Source organism: Ursus arctos, unplaced genomic scaffold (genome assembly GCF_023065955.2).
Source record: "Ursus arctos isolate Adak ecotype North America unplaced genomic scaffold, UrsArc2.0 scaffold_5, whole genome shotgun sequence".
Classification (NCBI taxonomy): Eukaryota; Metazoa; Chordata; class Mammalia; order Carnivora; family Ursidae; genus Ursus; species Ursus arctos.
Window position 1 is genome coordinate 75,612,337 of NW_026623067.1, and position 19,778 is coordinate 75,632,114.

A 19,778-nucleotide genomic window follows, 5' to 3' on the forward strand; every position below is an offset into this window, starting at 1 on the left:
ATTGATACAATTCAAATCTAAGATTTAAAACAAGGCATGACTACAACTATAAACAGAATCGCCCCTATACTAGATGATGGTACAAAAAATTTCTAGCTCTGTTAACAATTGGAATAATCTGTCTGCAGGTTCATATTTTGCTGATGCCAAATATATTTCAATACTGATCTGGCATTTTAAAGAAGTAGTTATGTAAAGGTTCCTGAGGTCATTTGGAAAAAATATGTATATGTGTGTGTGTATAAATATAGATGCATGTACAGGCATACCAGTTTTAACAAGTTGTTAAAATTGAAATTCTTTCACAAAAAGAGTCACCCTATTTGTTTCCTTTTTTCCTTCCTCCCCTGATCACCTTCCTTTTAGAGTTACTTTTATTACTTTTATCTATAATTGTGAAAAAAATGTAATCTGTATTTCTATTTAGATAGATATTGCATTTGTAATCATGCACTGTCTTTAAACAACCAAAGATCCCACTGTTTATGGTGAATTGATTAGATTAAAAACAAAACTAATTTTAGTCTTCTAATAGCACAGAAAATTGTTAAATATTTTAACACACACAAATGAGTTCTGTAAACTTTATAGCCATCACAAAAAAACATTTTATTTTAGCTGCGCTAATTGGAAGTAAACATTTTTTTTAAAGAGGTAGCTTAACACCCTTTCTTAACTTGATATGAAACCTGATTTAAATCTATGTCTAATTACAAGATATCGAGTCTTATTTAAAATTTCTTCATGATAGAAAAATCAGATGGGCTGATTTTCTATTTTCTTAGCTAAAAGTGCCAATAAAAGTTCACTTCTAAAAGACCATAGTCAAAATCTAATTAACAGGAAGGTTTCCCTTAAAAGATGGAGCCCTCTCTCTTGTGGATTAGAGGGAAGAGCTTTACCCAGGGCTCACTTTACACACACCTGCATCATACCTGTGGGTGGTCTGGACATATATTTGAACCTCAGCCTTTGGTGTTCTCATTTACACATTCCATGGCAATCAGACAGTATTTTATGTTCAAAATGATCATTCTTTGGCTAATGCATGAATACATATCCGTTCTACGCAGCGCCTACCCTATCCCCTTTCCATTCTGACCACCCCCATCCAATTTATTAGTTTGGTATTGTCCTTGTTTTTGATCTCTTACGGAAAGGAAGGGAAGAGAGAGAAAGAAAGAAAGAAAAAAAAAAAAAGAAAAGAAAGAGCCATTTCACATAAGTAGAGGATCAAAAATTCCATAGTCTTCCCCCCTCCACACTTCCAAAGTTTATTTGAATTTACCTAGATGTTTTACAGATTATAATCAGGTCTTCCCAGAGGGATTAATCTTGCCTTGCTTTTTACCTGTTTAGAGAGTCTGTTTTCCTCTTCAATGTACTTCTGTTCTTTGGGTATTAATGTTCGTAAGCTGGCTTTCACCTATACATCAACATATGTGTCTGTTATGGATTCATATATTACAAATGTTTACAAGTTTTTCACGCAGTTCAATTTGCAATAATTCCTAAAGTTTCAAAGTCCTGGCTGCTGTGCTCATAAAATATAAATGTATACAGTTGCACACGCACGCGCTTCCCCTTCTTACGCCGGCAGGCAGCGGCCGGAGCACAGCCGCAGTGGCAGCCGCCAACTATAACAGAAAGTGTGGGTGTGCCAGGCAGTGGCAGAAGCGTATTCTCCAGGATACATCAAGGTTTAGAGAAAATGAGGAATGACAGAAATTCTCTACAAATCAGGAACAAAAGCTTTCATGAAACTGAACTCTTTAGCAGTACAAAAAAGCCAAAGTTAAGACTTACAGCATTAAAAATCACATCTATTTCAAGATAGATGACCCCCTTTGTTGGCCCTGTCAGCTGCTTGTTTTTCAAGACGTAGGCTTTCTGTTCACCATTTTGAATCTGCGGGAAAAGGACATGACAGCCGTCTGTCTCGCGGTCTCCACTGAATACACTCCCTCAGTGACCTTTGACCCCCAGCTGCTGAAACTGACAGAGAACCCAAAACAACTGTGGCAATTCTGACAAGTACCTGTTCATTACCAGGATCAAGTCTGTCAGGAAAAATTAACTATCATGGGATTCAACATGGCCGTGAATTGAGTATGTTAAAATTTTTAGTGTTCTTATTACAGACCTTGGTTGAGAAATGACAGATACAGAGCTGAGGGGTTTTTTTTTTCTTCCTTGAGCAAAAGCAACACAGAGCAGTGTGTCAGGTGAATAAAACTTACAGACAGCAATGGTATAGCAACTTTGCCCAGAAAGTCAGCACTTCGATCCCGATCTTCATCATAAACTGTCACTTCAAGAACTGAATGGATATCTTTAATGTTGCTGCATAATAAATATACGTAAGAAGAAAAGACTTCATCAGTGGGGAACAAGAACAAAAATGCTTTTGAAAATTTAGATGGCTCCAGCTGATTTTGTGTGTATGCGTTCTTATGTATGCCATTTGCATATACACATATACAAGGTGGCTTGGTATCTGACAGAATTTCCCATAATGCACCTTTGTAGACTACAGTGATGGTTCTATTATCTTGAACTTTGAACACTATTGTAATTTCAAGTTATAATTTTTTAATGAAATATAATTTTCCATCTGGATGGGCACAGAATTAGTGTAAAAAAAATCAATAAGTGGCACTGATGTTTTTGAGACTTCTCCCTCTCATTATTATCACAATAATTCCTACCTTCCTATTAACCCCATGTAAAACTCCACTAAATTCTGTATCATCAAGAGTCACAGTATATTTCATATAATTTTTCTTTTTTTGTAATAGTAGGACATCTCCTTTGTTTACAGTTCTTACCAAAACATTGACTTATTCTTGGTACGTTTATAGTAAGAATTTACCAACACAGAAAACAGAATGGAGAAAATGTAACATTGATAGCTATTGTACCACCCCAGGATTTAGAAATTAAATAGTGTCCCATTATGTTCCAAAGACAACGTATGTTAATAAACAACTGTGCGAGCTCTTCATTTTTGTTTCTGGAAAAATAAACCCCAATTGCTGATAACATTTATTCTTTGATCCAACTGTTTACCAAGAAAACATGAATTAAGAGAAAACAAAAAAAAATGAATATATTCATTACTGAAAGACTGCAACCACATGTGAGGAGAGGCTTTATCAGGGCACAATCAATTAATGGCTTTGATAATAATCAAACCTATTCATTCAATTATGCATTCCAGAGAAAAACACTCTCAACAACCTTCTTAGGAGTGCAAGTCTCCTGACCAGGCTTTCATCTCTTATAAAAATGTGGAATTCCTTAAAGATAAATTGGTCAGATAATTAAATCTGATTACTTACTCTTAAGCAGAGACATTATAAGAAATTAATGAGGAATTTAGCAGTTTTCATATACAAAAAAATAAAACTATGTTAGAAAACTTTTAAGAAGTACTCTGTGTGGAGAGTTTTCCTTTGTTCAGAGTTCGTTTCTAAAGCCCAGTTTAAAACACACACACACACACACACACACACACACACACACACCCCGAACTTAAGAGATACTATGGTGCTGGTACGCAGCTTTTACAGTGCGTGGTTAAAAGATTATTATAAACTTTTTTAAAACAAAAGGAAAATTAACCCTAATGGTGTTCTGGTAACTAGGACAACACTTAATATTCTTATTGTATTAAAATGCAACAAAGCAAAACTAAAGCATCTCTGAATCTGAGACTGGATTGTTTGCTGATTTGAGCAATGGAACAAATAGAGCTTTGTCCTCCCTGGTGTCAATGCAGTTGGGGAGAATTTCAATAGAAAGTATAAAAGGAAGAAGCAGTATGGCAATTCAGTTAATGGGAGCAAAATCCTTAGTCAAACCATATAAAAATCACAGTTTAAAAAAAAATCTGAAAACAAAGAAAAATGGCATACACTTGCCCCAGGTCTCACTGTCAGAAAGGTATAACAATCACGATATTGGCTGTTGCTAGCAGAGGCAGTCCAGATGCTGAGTTGTTCATCAGTTAGTATCTCAAAAATAAATATTATTAGCTCCATTTTTGAAATGAGCTCAAGGTAATGATTACTTACAATGTGAAGATTTTGTTCCACTCGGGATTGAGATTTTTGTAGACGGTATGTGTCAGCAGCCTGTCATTGTTCAGTTCAACTACACAAAATGGGTCACTTTTACCTACAAGAGATTTGGGGGGAACATTTTTAGTATAAATAACTCCCACAGTTCACAGCATCATGATTATGGCCACATTGCTTTTCTGAAAGTTTTACGAGAAACAAAAAGTAACATACAGTTTAAAAAATTTAAACATCAAAACAGAGTTAGATGTAACTGGAGAGTGTTAACAATTGTGATTCATAGCAAATTAGAACCTGAAAAAAGTAAAAGAGATGAAACTATGCAGCTGGTATTTCAATTTGTACTTATTTTTTTACAAAAATGGTAATAATTATTATGAGAGAAAATGCGATGCATGCCCATCCGTCAATTTTTATTCAGTTCTATAAAGATCATTTGAAAGGCTCACAACCCCTTCACTTTTATGCATATATTTTCCAACTCCTCCGACTCATTAGTAACTTTTAACAGAAATTTCTAAACAAGTTTATGTTGTAGAAAACTGCTACATTACAGAATGACACCATTTTAACGTGACTTTAGATTCCCTCCTGAAATATCTCTGGCATCACAAGAAGGTAAATTAGACCCTCAGAGGCAGAAAAGATTCTGCCACTTGAAACTTAACCTCAACAACCAATCTGCATGTTAAAGAGCAGTATTTTTTTCTGTCCACTGAGAGTAAAGAATTTGGAAGTTATCATCTGTTTACAGCAAGTCTGTTCTGCCATAATCAAATCTTGCCCATTCGGCAATTATATTTTGTGATATCCTCAATATTTTGTAATGTCATGTCCTGTATTATAAGAACCCCATAAAGTCAGAGGCTCTATGGGGGCAGCATTAATGATATTAGTGCAGCATGTAATTTGTTTGATACCTTATACAAATGACAATGAAATCAATATTTAGACAAAACTGTCCAGAGGTCATATCTTTTAAACTACAATATTGATTTAGACTACATAAGAGGTTAATGTGCATATTATTAACTTTAATGATAAAGAATAATTGTTTTAAATGCATTGTGAATTGTAGTCACAGTAGTTTACACTTCTGTGAAAGCTTAAATATCATTGAAGATTTTCAATTAAATTTTAATAGGAAGGAATCCATTAGCTATCAGTGACAGATAAGCCATGTATTCCCACACAGCAGTGTATTTACTTTCCATATTGTAATTCTTAAAATGGACCATACAAACTTTGACTCACCTTTAATTTAATTTATTAGTTATAAAATTTTAAAAAAGTGTAAATACATGTGTGTTAGTTCAGTGGCCCCATATACCCCAGGATGCTTGCATAATTTAGCAGTCTTTTCAATTTTTGGTCTTGGGAACAATTTTGAATACAGAGAATCAAAAGTCTATGAGGTCTGATGATATTTTTATTTCTGCCTTTGGATCTGTATTACTTTTTTTTTTTTTAATCATATACAGATACACACCATGGAAGACAGAATTAAAAAAAGAACAGCTTGTTCATTAAAACACAGTGCAAAAGGTTTTATTTGCCATATCAACAATTTTATTTTCTTCCATAGAATTCAGGTACAAGCCTAAAAAGGTGTATTCAAACAATCTCCAAAACCTTACTAATTCTTCAGGCCCATATTAAGTTTTTTCACCTAGCTTTGTACTGGGTAATATGCATACCATAAGAAAGAAGACACACGCTACCACCTCAAATAATTTAGAAAAGGGCTGGAGAGAGAAAACATATCTACCTGTAATGATCACAGAGAAAATTAAAGCCATATTTAATAGAATTCCATGTCAAAAACGTCACTATTCTGCCATCGCTTTAGACAGAACTTTAGATTCGTGTTGGAAACTTTCACTTAAAAGAAAAGTGGAACATTCACACTCTTCCTGCGACCTCCTTTTAATTTTTCTCATATATGCGTATATTCATGTAAATCTTAATTAAGTAAAAAACAAAACTATGTAAAGATAACACTTTGGGGCATTTCTGTCCCCTCATTTTCACTTGCTCTACTTCGGTTACTATTATATTTCAATTGACTTGGTTTTACTTGCCCTCAAGTGATCAGCAATGTGTAACAGACTCCGTCAAAACTGTACCACTTCTTCATTAGTAAAACACAAGGACAAAGTCCAGAGAACAATATCTGTTGGGACAACATTTTACTTTATTTTATTTCATTTTTATTGCCCAGCGTGGAGCCCGGCATGGGACTCGAACTCATGACTGTGACATCAAGACCTGAGCAGAGATCAAGATCCAGACACTTAACCAACCAACTGAGCCACCCAGGTGCCCTGAAAAAAATTTTACTTGAAACTTCTACCAGCAGAGGATGCAAATCTTTACTTGATTTTTTTCCCCACAGGAACTGCATTCAATTGTGTAAGCGACTTTCAACCACGTGGAAAGTCCCTTAAATCGCCACCTTGTTACTCTACCTGTATTTGCTGACAAAAGATCTGGAGTCTTAAAGAAATAAAATCTGTTCTTAATGATTAACACTTTCCATATCTTGTTCAGAAGCTAATTCATGTATCAAAACCTTTGCCCATGAGGCCGTGGCTATCCATATTTTCTCACCGTGTAGTTGATTAGTTTGCAAGACCATCCCTAGGGAAAACCAGTGTCTGCCGTTGACCACCAACTTACTTATGTTCTCACTCACTCTCTTCTATTAGAAGGAAGACACTGAAGCCCTGGAGACAATGCCACACCCACCAAAAATAGTGTGAGCACCTTCTGAAACCACTTCTCAGTCATTTGGCTAGATCAAATTCCAGGGGCATTCTATCATTGGCAAAAATATTCTCTTTTATGTACCTGCTTTTAACTTGAAATGGGTAAGCAAGGTAATTTTTAAGAGATCATATTAGACACTGTACCAAATGTAATGGTGCTTACATTAAAAAAAAAGAGAGAGAGAGAGAGACTTTAACCTTAGACCAAGCTACTATTTAACATAGCTTTAATTAAATATATTTAAATGTGGGGCACCTGGGTGGCCCAGTTGTCTAAGTGCCGACTCTTGACTGCTGATTTCAGCTCAGGTCATGATCTCATGGTCATGATATCAAGCCCTGAATTGGGCTCTGTGTTTTGTGTGGAATCTGCTTGAGATTTTTCTCTCTCGCTCTCCCTCTGCCCCTCCCTGCACTCTCTGTTTAAATAAATAAATAAAATCTTAAATATACATATATTTAAATATAAGGCACGAGGCAAGACCTTTCCCAATAGCTGTGCTATATCTTAGTAGTTAGTAGGCCACGCACATGGGAAGAGCTGGCTAGTGTTTTGACCACAGATCCATTCACACAACAAGTAATTATTACTTACTGTGTACCAGGCATCGTTCTATGTGTTGAGGAGACAGAAGTGCATAAAACAATAATAATGATGAGCCTGACCTCAAGGTGTTTACCTTGAGGAAAAAGACAATGAATACACACATTTTATGGTATTTTAGAAGGTGATATGTACTATAGAGAAAAATACAGGAAATGGCGACGAAAAGTGCTGCTATGTATGTGCAGTTTTAAAAAGGACCTTCAGAGAAGGTCTCACTGAGAAAGTGCCGTATGGGCAAAGACATGAAAAAGGCAAGGAAGTGGGCTCTGGGCTAGAACCTAGAACGGCAGGCTGGGGAAAGGTCAGAGAAATGGCCGTGCCTGGTGTGTCTAGGAATATCCAAGAAGCCAGAGTGACTGAAGGAATGAACTGGGGGAAAGGGGAAGAGTATTGGGTGAGGTATGGGGAGGGTGGTGGCAGGACTCTGTAGGATATGGCTTTCTCTCGAAATGCTAGGAGAAGCTTTTGGAGGTATTTGGGCTGAGGTGTTGACATCATCTGACCGCTGCTACTTGGAGAATAAGGTGGAGAGAAGCCAATGGAGGAGGCAGTGGGAAGAATGAGGAGGATATTATGACAATCCAGGTGATGGAAAATGCTTAGATTCTGAATATACCCTAAAGGAAGAACCAACAGGGCTTGAAGATGCCAATAGCAAACAATCTCTTATGCCTGATACTGTTATTTGCTGATGGAAAACAATTCCTTGAACTTAGCCAAGTCAGTCTTTTTTTCCCCAAGGACAAGAAGCATTCAGCAAAGTACTCATGGTCGCTTTCTCTAGAATCTGGCAAAGAGGAAAATTTACGTAAGGAGAGAGCAGCCAATTTTATATTTAACTTCTATTCATCATTTCCTTCTAAAAAGTTATGTTTTTACAGTTATCAGTAATGGATGCCAACATCAGGTCTTTACACACTATGTTATTTTCGACTAATTTAGAAAGTATCCTTCTGCCACTGCATGATTCAAGGATAATTAAAAATTAACAGCAATTTCAACCAAAATAATAGTAAACGTACAATATCAAATTCTATAAACTTTCCACTAAAAAGCATTCACCATAGTTTTATTTTAAAGAAGTGGCTACACATAGTTAATGTGCTTATCTGGCTTGCTAAATGATGCTTTAAATGACTGGCTTTTCAGTTCCTAAATTTTGCAGCCTTGATTATGTGCCACTTAAACAACCGAAAACAATCACAGAAATACCAGTGATGGACCTAACCATTAATTATCTCCTTAATTATTCCTTCCTTTCATCCTTTTATCGTTCTAGTTAGACCCCGTGATATGCTGCTGTGCTTGCCGTGAGTATCTGAGGAGTGGGACTGACTACGGGATGCAGTGTGGATGTCTACAAAGTACACCGTATTCTGCAAAGCTCTAAAGACTGATGCGAAGCAGCTCCCTGTGATGACTACTCAGTACGGCACGGGGACAAGTGCAAGGCAAGGAATTAAGGCAGCATCCAAAGTTGAACTATATTTTGTTTCTGATAATTTTGGGCTATTTAAACAACCTAAATGTATGGGAACAGATTATACAACCTCTCATCTCCCGCTTAGTCATTCTTGTCATAAGACTGAAGCTGACCTGTGGGTACCAACTGGCTTTCTCTTAACTTTCACCGTTTGGGGTAAAAAAGTGCCTATCCCTCTCTTTTGCAGTGCAGGGAAATGAAGATTTGGGTTTGGATACAAGGTAGAAATCACAGCAGTGCTCGGTGAGGATCGGAGCAGTGGGGTTGATTGCGTTAACCGCCATGACAGCTAAGAGTCTTAGCCTTGCTTGAGAACATTGCAATTTTCCATGTTGACAATTTTCTAGAGAGAAATAGGAATACCTTTTGAAGCATTCATTACTTATTGAATGCCTGCTCCTCTCGTCCCAGAATTATGATTAAGACATAGTCCAGCACTCAAGGCACGCACAGTTTAGTGGGCATGAGAGGCATGTAAATACACAATTATAACGCAGGACTGTAAGTGCTGTAATAAAGCTAAGTGAAGGGTGCAGTGGGAGCCAGGAGAAAGAAGTGTATCATCCTCCAGCTCTAGAACAGGAAGGGAAAGGGAGGCGAGGACTTTTCCTCAGTGGATGAGGTGACCCTGGTCATCTACGGCGATTGCACATCTCTATTGCCAACAATTTCAGAGGAGAAGGACGATTATCTAAAAAGAAGACTTTAACAATTTATGATAAGGAATATTTAGCTTAAATCTGTTTCTTTATTCCTTTGATAGGGACTCTATAACACAGCAACTTAGATATATGTTATGTAGTGACTGTACAATAGATACTTAAAAATATTACGGTAGGACTAACGTGCATTTATCCATAATCTAGTTAAATACTAGGGGCTGTTTATTTTCCCTACGGATTTTTATAAGGGGAAAAAATCTCCCAAGGGAATTAAAATTAGAGATTCTTCTATCTTAACTTAAAAGTTAATCTATAACACATTTTAAAGCATATACTCTAACACCTAAATGCTTATGGTGAAAAGCCATTCCTACCACTTTACAAACCGAGGTCAGAATTGTCTCCAATGGGCATCTTTTCTGGATGTCTTCAAAGCAGCACTGAGGCATGAATGGGATGCGCTGACTGGCTAATTCTCTCTCACTCTTAGCCCTTGCTCTTGGAGGTCACAACACTGACACGTTTATAAAGAACTGTGGGAAAGGCTGTACCTCCCCTGCTTGCTTGTTACCTGTTATGTGGGCAAGTGGACGGCTTCTGTTTGTGCAAACTACTGGTTTGAGCATTAAAGTCACTCAAAAGATACTGAATGATATTCTTGCTCCCAGAATAGAAAGTTAATCCTGATCCATCAGCGGTGGGCTTTGTCCAGGGTCATTTTGCTGCTGACAAGTACCACACTTTCCTGGATGTGATGTGTTACAGAAATGTGTGTGTAGGGGGATACCCAGCGACCACCTCTTTGTTGTCCTGTCTCTGAAAACACAGAAGGCTTTCAATAGCATGGAAAGCAATTCATATCCATTGGGGCCTTTTATTTGGGGCCTACCTTGCACAAATTAAGCTCCTTGGTCTAATTTCCTCAGGTGTCATAGTTTGAAATGGCTATACTTTAATCTTTTTTTTTAATTATAATCAAGATTGCCATCTGTCCTTTCCCCAAACTGGAATTTCAATCATAACATATAACAATGTTGTACATAGATGAGGGAATTCCACAGGGTCCACCAAAACAAAAAGCCATGTACGTTGGATATATCTTCCAATCCTTCCCTTATCACTGGAGATGGGGTTTTGACCTTTGCTTGTTTCATCAACTGACCTAAACATATTTTAAACATCTGATTGGTAGAAATACATTAACTGACACTCCTCACTAGGTTCCCACTGGGTCTGTTTCTGGGACTGAGTAATAATAACTGGGCTTCCCTTTTCTCACTAAGTCATGCATTAGGTTTCCTTGTGGCAGCAAAATCGACCCCCTAGAGTTGTGGCTCTCAGCCCATTAGACCTAATACATCCTTTTTCATATTGAAGATTTTGTAATGCCCTCCTTACTATTTTGAAATAAAACAGACTCAATCATGATTTCAAAATTTCATATAATGCCTTAATGCCATAATAAAGGAGGATTAAATAGAAAGTTGTTTATAATAAAATCATATGTTTGTTTATTCATGGAGTGCCTATTATATGCCAGGCCATGTAAACAAAAAAAAAAAGAAAGGTCCCTGCTCTTTTGGATTCTATTTGTAGTGGGGAAGGAGGAAAAAGAGACTACATATTGAACACAATTAAGAAGTACATTATATTGTATGTTAGGGAGTGATACGTGTCAATGAAAAATAGAAAAAAAATAGTGCGGGACAAGGGGTTTGAAGAATGTGGGGGAGGGGCATAGTTTATAAATGTAAGTAGTGTGGTTGGAGCAGTCCTCATTGAGAAGGCGAGTTGTAAGCAAAGACCTCAAGGAAGTGAAGGAGTAGTCAACTGGATATCTGGAGAGAAGCATCCCAAACAGAAGCAAGAGCTAGAGCAAAGGCCTGGTGTGCTCAGGGACCCTGATATAGTCGGGCACAGTGAGCATTGGGAACAATGGTGGAACGTGTCAGAGAAGTCATGGGCAACCAGATCATGAACCAGATTACCGTGGAGGCAATCCTAAGGTCTTTGGTGTTTAGTGTGTAAAATGGCAGCAGTCTGCAAGACTTGAGTAAACAATACGTATTTCAGAATGAAATCTGGGCTCAGATAATCACGAAATAGATTTAAAGCCTATATCAATGTCTATACTTAATCCTGCAGGACATAGGACAATTTTCACTAGTTAAGATTGTCTAATACTTTGTAGATATTTAGCATCCCCATCCCACTCCCACCAAATTCCAATAGCGCTCCCCAAACACTGTGGCAACTAAATTCTCCCACAAAGCTCTGAAAATGCGTAAGAGGGCAATACTGTCTCCTCTGAATGAGGATCATTGCCCTACAGCAACAGTTCTTAAACATTTTCAGCTTTAGGAACTCTTAGAAATTTTTGAGGACATCAAAAAGCTTTTGTCTATATAAATTATATCTATCAGTTTACCATTTTAGAAATTAAAAATGAGAGCATGTAAAACTATCATTCATTTGAAAATGATAGAATAAATCCATGACATGTTAACATCAGAGCAATCAATATACGGCCTTTGAAAGTTTTTCATTGTACATTCATGAGAGAATGAGAGTGAGAAAAGAAAATAACGTCTTAGTATTATTATGAAAATAGTCTTGACTTTAAAAGATCCTTGAAAGTGTTTTGGGGATCCCCGGAAGCTCCCGGGCCACACTTTGAGAACCATGACTAAGAACAATGGGAATAAAGCACAATGTAATATGAATTTATTGCCTTTGGGATTTAGAACTAGATGCAAAAGAATATTTATAGTATTGTGTGTAACAAGATGCATCCTTGAGTCCTAAAATTGAACCATCTTGGTATATGCTGTGAAGCTTGAAGTTTATGAGAGAAGAACAAGAAATAACAGGAGAAAGATAAGAACTGGAAAAGAAAGAAAAGGGAGACTATGGGATCTGTCAAATAAGAAGAAGCTATGAAAAATTTATGTACAACCTTTAAAGAGTTTAGATAAATTATGGTAAAAACATTGAAGGATTTTATTTCAATTAGTATTTAATATAGAAACTATATGCAAGTGATTTGTTACAAGATTGGAAACATGGAAGCTATTTGTCTAAAAATATAAGTATAAATATTTATTATAAGCTCCTTTGTTTTTGAAAGTTCTCATAGATACTTTAGGACCTATAGTAAATATATATTCAATTAGATGGCCCACAGAAAAGCAAGAGGATTCAGATAATCTCTCTTATAAGTAAATTAATTAGCTGGAGAGATCCTGTGCAGTTGAATAAAATTCTTTAGACTGAAAAAATTAAGTACTCTATTAGGTGATTAAACTTTTTAAAAAAATATTTTTAGGCAATAAAACTGAAAATTGTCATCTGCCAAGGCTTTGTCTTTAAAATATCTTTGTCTTTTTATTTCTCTTCTACAAAATATCTACTCATTCAAGAGTTTGTTATTCATCCTGGCACCTCCTACGGGATCTCTGATTCTGAGGGCTGGGAGAAAAGCCTCAGAGGCCAAGTTCGAAAGCTGACCTAGGGCTTGAATCCTCTCTGCTACCAGGTTGTCTCACAGGCTTTGGTTTAACTGGGCCAGTGATGGGGAAACCGCCACCTCCACAGGTCTATTCTGATACATTTTTTGGCAATTATAATTTTTGGGAAGTGCTTCTTCACACTGCACACAAAATTATGTCTCTGTTACTTTTACCTCTTTTATGATTTGCCCTCTGTAGTCATTTTTTAACTTTAAATGAATTAATGGGTAAAAAAGTAAGGGCATAGCATCTGTCACTTAGATTACCTGGTTCATGTTCATTACCTGCCCCCCTGAGCCGGATAATGTGGATGGCTTGCTGAGCACGTATTCTCACTTCTGGTGCCTCTTCCTGAACAAGAGAGGCTGCAAAGGCCAAGGTCACATTTTTAGACTCTCCTGCAGCTAGGGTGGGAGATGTGAATTTGGTTGCACCAATCAGGTATACTTGCCTAAGATTTGATGTTAGAATTCAGTTACCCGAGAGCCTGTGGAGTCCATTTTGCTGCTGCAGACTGCAAACAGGAATAGTGTAAGTAGTTCTCACAGTGTCTTCTCAACATGCTAACGTGGCCAGTTGCTTAATTAACCTCTCCACATCTCAGTTTTCTAATTTGTGAAGTGGGGATAACAACAGTAACTAATCAGGTTGTTGTGAGATTGTGATCATCCTTGTTCTAAGCTCAGGGTAGTGTCTGACATGTGATAGGGTCTCAATAAATGTTGCTGCCACTACTGTTATTAGTATTATTATCATTCTCTGTGAGCTGTTCTCAATTGACTTGATTTTAAAACATCAGATATCCTAATTGAGAATAACTTCTGCTCTGTTTGTCAATGTCCTTGCTTAAAGAATAGCTTCCAATCCTGAATTCATACCCCAGTGTGTTTGATGAGTCCAGAGGTGAGTATCATTCTCAACATTTCCCTTGCATTCAATGTAACCAATTTGTAATTTGTGTACTGTAAAACAATGTAACAAAATTGACATGCGCATAATTCATTCACACAGAGCTTAAACTAAATTTAAATTCTAATTTTTTTCTATATTTCTGCTCTTAAAGCAGGACATTACTGTTCTGTATCCTGGTACGTCTTTTTATATATACTCTTTAATGCCCACCCTGTTGAACTAATAACCCTATTATTTCAGTCTGAACTAAGTTTATTACACACATATATGGATATATATATACACACACATATATATAATGTATAAATACCATAATACTATATAAGTATTTAAAAGTGTAAATATATAATATATACATACGGTATATACATACATATATATATATGTACATGTTAGCAAGTTTGATAAGGAAGCCATCAATTATCTCCTCAAACTCACTACTAAATAGATTGAACAGATTAGACAAAGAACAGCCCTGTATTCCTCCATTTGGCATTCCCATTGACATCAATCCTTTACAGCAATCACTCTTTGGGCTTGGCCATGTCGTCATTTATGCTCCTAACTATACTGTCATATAACCCAAGTATTCCTGTGGTAAGATTTTTTTTTCCCCAAAAATCTGGTTAAATCCAGATCCTTTCTGTTTGCAGCAGTTCCCCAATCCATCATTCTAGGATACATATTGCTTATTTACACAACTATATCATAACAAACAATAAAGAACAGTTTAATTTTAAACAACGATTCTAGCATCAGAAAGCATTTCTTCAAGCACTGAGTAGACTCATGAAGCTAGCCCTCTAAGCCAGATCAGCAATTCTCTATTTCTTTACTCAAAGGATAATTTTGTAATCTTACTTCCACAGAACTCAATTAATTACTTTATAGTATTTCTCTTCCCCCCCAGTCCCACCGATAGTGGGACCACCACTTTCTCACTCAGCCCATAGTCCTTCACCTCTAGAGCATATCAAACCCCATTATTAATCTCTTTTGTCATCCCACCTATTCTTCCAGGGCAGTGTCTTCTAACCACGTGACCTGCATCTGAATCACACAGGAGTTCTGTCATCCCATATAAAACACCAGATCAGACTCAGCCTCACTAGCCCTTGAGTTAAATTATCATTTTAATTCCTCATATCAAATGTTTGGTTTTAGAAAAACACTTCTGCATTTCTAAAATTAGAAAGGATTTAGTTTTGTAAAGATGCAAGTACTAAAAGGAAGCCCCTTTTACTTCTATGTGAGCTATGATGACAGAGAAAAATGAAGAACAAAACAAAAAAGAGGATGAAGAGCAAAATTTGCTTTCTCTCCTTGTGATGCCTTCATTTGGTTCGTCTCATTCTTAAGGAAGGTATTTTTATAGTGTTAAGAGATTTAACATGTATGTGTATAAGGTTGTTTTCTAAACTGGGCATGTTACCGTGATAAGAATGTCAGCTGTTGGGTATTTTTGGTGCATTATAAAGTGGATGAAATTTCTTCTCAAACTATACTATTTTTGTTAAAAAGCAAAGAGGGAATTCATTAGTTTATACAGTGGAAATAAAGCACACTTTGGGAAATTTTCAATACGTTTTGTGTCAAACTTAGGTATTTTTCTTTCAAGCTATATAATTTTAAGTTTTAACAATAGCAAAAGTGAAAGAAAAATTAAGAGTGACATCCACGCATAACCCCCTTTTATTTGGTAAATTATTTTACCTTTGATGATTCACAAATATGAAGGACTTCCACTATATTTAATATACAATACCATCAATGTATGGTATATTAAAGGGTATACATTATCTCATCTTTCAACACAGGTTTTAAATAATGATCATAAAATCTAAGGCTGCATTTATCCGCTATCACCAACGTTATTAAATATGACGACATAATTAAAGGCACATGCTATCAAAAATTCAGACTGCTACAGTTCTGCAAAAGAAGCAATGTACCCACTTTTTCCAGTAGAGCTCTTGTATTCTGAGGGCCACTCAAGCAACAACTGCATAGATCTTATGCAGTTTGCTTGGGTAACCCACGAAAAGTTAATTTTTTTAAAGGACAGTATCTTATCTACATTATATATATATGTGCGTGGCATTTCTCCAGCTATATATAAAACTTTCAAAGAACAGACTCGCCTTTTTCTGTACAGGCACCTTTTCATTTTCTTTCTCTGAATAGACCCATAATGTTCAGGGAAAATACCAAGAATAATAAATCCAAATCTCTGTATAAAATATACCTTCATGACATACTCAAGCTGGAAATCACAGGAACCAATAAAAATGCAGGCAGCCTACTGATAATGAGGTCAGAAATACAAATAAATTTACTTTTAATGAAGACTGGAAGCACAGTAATCAAAGTGTTAAAATTCATTTCATGCATATCTCATTTGCTTCTTAGCTGATATTTACCACGCAATTCTGTGAGAAAGTAGAGGCCTAAGATGCTCCAGATAAATGGCTCAATTAATTGTACAGAGGTAGACCTCTTTGAGCTGAGCCAGAGCTGTGAGCTCTTTATTAAAAGCACTATTCTGTAGCCCATAACCTTGTTCCTTGACTCCTCTCTGGTTTCCAATTTAAACAAGTCCCCATGCGGCCTGCTCTAAAGGGCTTTGTCTCCCTGTCATTGTTAAGAGAGCTGAGGCATCCTGGAAGTGTGAAATCAGACCTCATGAGTTGAACGGTTCCCCAGGGAACGCCGGACTGCGCAGAAGGTCAAAGTCATGGGCCGGACCGTCTAAAAGTGTCTGATCGCCGGTCTGTGACACAGCAAGGTTGGGGGGGGGGGCGGCGCTAGACTGAAGAGGACTGAAATTGAACACATCTTAATTAAAGCCCACAGACAGCAAAACAAAATGTTTTCTAGGCAGCCTGTCAAATGGGGCTTAAATTTAGCTCTGCTAATGAATCTGAGCTGCTAACTGTTATTTCTTAAGATAATAAGACTCTCACGGAAGCTGATAAAAAAAACTGTAGCATGTCTTTTTCTGCTGTTTTGTTACTTAAATATTTTCCAACAATAAAGACAGTTTTCCTAAAGAAAAACATGGGAAAAGTCTATGCAAATAAAGGGGTAGTAAACGTCTCCCTTAATAACTAGTAGGTTTCCAGACTATGGGGCTGGTGAGTCATGGGTCTTTATGCGTAGCCTTGTTTTAGAAAAAGATATGCTCATTTAATGGGACTGTTTCAGTGACAGATTATGTTAATTGTAAAATTCTCTCCCTCTTCCTTTTTTCTCTCCCTCTCCCTCTATTGTTTCCTGAAAGAGATGGCGCATTAATTCGAGAGATCAATTCACCTGGGGTGGAGAAGTTTTCTATTAGTGCGCCTTTTAATACGGTGAAAAGGTAGGACGTCTTTTGAAAGGCTTTCACAGTTCTCCCATATCACCGATTCTGAACCCGAGTGGCTGGTATCCCCTGGGGAGGCTGTGACCTCTTCCTCGGGAACTCAAAAAAACAACCCAGGGGAAAATGCAGGGGAGGGGCTGAAGAGAAGAACCCTTTTCTCTTTCTTCTCTTAGAACTTGAAAGAACCAATAGGCCAGGTCTAAATACTCTGCGAAGAAAGCCTCACTCGATATAGAAGACTTTAAATGTTCTGTTGAAAGCAGAAATTAGGCCCCATCCAAGCAAGAGGATAATTAGAAGCTAGAAAAGACAAATTCCGACATGAACTGTTTCCCACCACCTTTAAAAAAATATATTTTCCCCCCAGTGGTCTTCTCTCCTCACAAACTGTCCAGTTTTAAGGAATACTTGATTTGGCGGTAGAGAGAATTTTTCCCCAGTGAACGCAGGGCCAGGCAGTCTCTAGGTTTTGCTTTGATGGTACAGACAGACATTCACCTTTTCACTGCTTAGTTGAAAGGTAAGTAAGTTGTACTGCAAAGTATTTTTCACTTAAACTTTTTTTCCTCGCGAAGAATTTAGCTGATCATCTTTGAAAACTAGAGTGCCACTTTCTCAGGCTGTGAAAGGCTGCCCACAATTTGACTGAAATTGCAATCCACTCTTGTGCCTTGCTCAATGCATGTGTATGTGTGGGAGTTGTAAATTGAGGCCTTAACCACCAGAGTTAATCTCTTTTTTAAATCTGTATTAACCTTAATGATTTGAAGTGCACTGTCCAACACTGGGCTATTGAGACCGAAGAAAAAACTACCCTCGACTATCAACAGTTTATTAGGGGCTTAACTGAAGTGACCTACTGTAGTAGTGTTCAGCTGAACAAGGCTATAGGCTTTTTGTGGAAAGGGAAAGAATTGAGGGTTTCATTAAAAAGTAATTTGTGCTTTGTACTCACTCATTCAAAGAGAGTCTCAATTGCTCTTTATTCACACAGAGTTAATACAGTATCACAATGTTTCTCAATGAATGTGTTGTAACAAAAGAAAAATTTTACATTTTGAAAGGAAAAAATTCTTTGTAACTGCAGTAAGATTGATGGCTACTTAAAAGATTATAGAATCTCTTCTTCCTGTGCTCACGTTAAATGATGGAATATTGTAATTTAAAATTTTTTGCTTAAACTATGGAAGTTTGACTTTATGTTCTGATCATTAAAAATATTTTAAAAATAGAGCAAAGTTGGTCAAATATAAGTTTGTCTTGTTAGACTTGTCTAGAAAAAAGTGTTCTGAAGCTTACAACTAAGTATCTTATAGTAATAGCCTCATTTATAGCAGGTCAGAAAATACTCTGCTTAGCTCGGAGAGCTATCAGTGATTTAAAATCTCCCCTCTCCATCCACAACATTCCTAAATGGATGCTAATTTGAGGATTTGAAGACAACACCATTGACTTAATTTCCGTTTTTCAAACTGTTGCTGAATATCTTGTAGAGCCTATGGTTATCCACTGAGATGTACAATACATTTTTAAAGTTCTTCTTTGAACAAGTAAAACAGAAAGTCTACAAAGAGCTTATTTGTGCTCCAGATTTAACAGTAAAGACAAGGAAGGATCAGTTTACACATAAATATTTACCTTTCCAGAAGTGAAGATCATTTAAAAAATAGTATATTCAGACATTTCTCACTTAAACATATGGTCCTCAGTTTCTACCACCATCACAAATGTCATAAAGACCACAAAAGGTCCAAGAGTGAGCAAGGTCAAAGACTGAATTATCCTCTTGCCCCTGAATAGTTCAACATCTCTCTTGTTCAATTCAGAGCACATTAGATTATAAGGTCAGTGCGGAATGAGGAATCATTAGATTTATATCCCTAAAACTAGAGGGAAAAAAATGGAGAATCTGTTACTTAGTATTCCCCAAATTAAAGTTCATTTTATCAGATCGAAATTATGTCCTCATTGAATCCCTAGGGAAAAGACTATTGTTATTCACATTAATTTACATAGAACCATTAGGAAAGAAATATATCTATTTTTTACAGCTTTGGAAGAACATGTACTTTAACTTCCATAGTGGCATATAGGCCAGGTAGGTTAACATAGTTTGCATATTCATGAAGTTTTAAGAGCAATGACAGCTTCTTTCTAAGAGAAACAAACTTATATAATTGCATTCAACTTGTGTAATGGGCAGGTATCTAAGCTTTTGAAGTGAATGGGACTTGAATATTTGTATAAGAAATTATTGTGCCCCCTAAAAATGTTCAGTAATAATTCTTAGCACTTAGGTGCCCCCTGAGATATTGATTATTTTAGGCCTTTCTCCCCACCTTCAGAGGTTTTCAGCTCAACACTGAGGGCTCCCCTCCCCCCCAGAAAATC

At 36.7% G+C, this 19,778-nt stretch overlaps 1 protein-coding gene across 19 annotated transcripts in view; it reads right to left on the reverse strand.

Annotated features, from left to right (window-relative positions):
* Positions 1 to 19,778, reverse strand: part of MCTP1 (multiple C2 and transmembrane domain containing 1) — a 564,253-nt gene that overhangs the window by 148,692 nt on the left and 395,783 nt on the right. For 16 of the 19 annotated variants that reach the window (XM_044384008.3, XM_044384007.3, XM_044384003.3 and 13 more), the window contains 4 exons: positions 4,077 to 4,179; positions 2,241 to 2,343; positions 1,807 to 1,908; positions 1,352 to 1,426 (listed from right to left, as the gene is read on the reverse strand). In XM_044384008.3, the coding sequence (XP_044239943.1) occupies positions 1,352 to 1,426; positions 1,807 to 1,908; positions 2,241 to 2,343; positions 4,077 to 4,179 (383 nt within the window). The remainder of the gene's footprint in view (positions 1 to 1,351; positions 1,427 to 1,806; positions 1,909 to 2,240; positions 2,344 to 4,076; positions 4,180 to 19,778) is intronic. The other 3 variants (XM_044384000.3, XM_048220974.2, XM_057307503.1) reach the window with 1 other exon arrangement.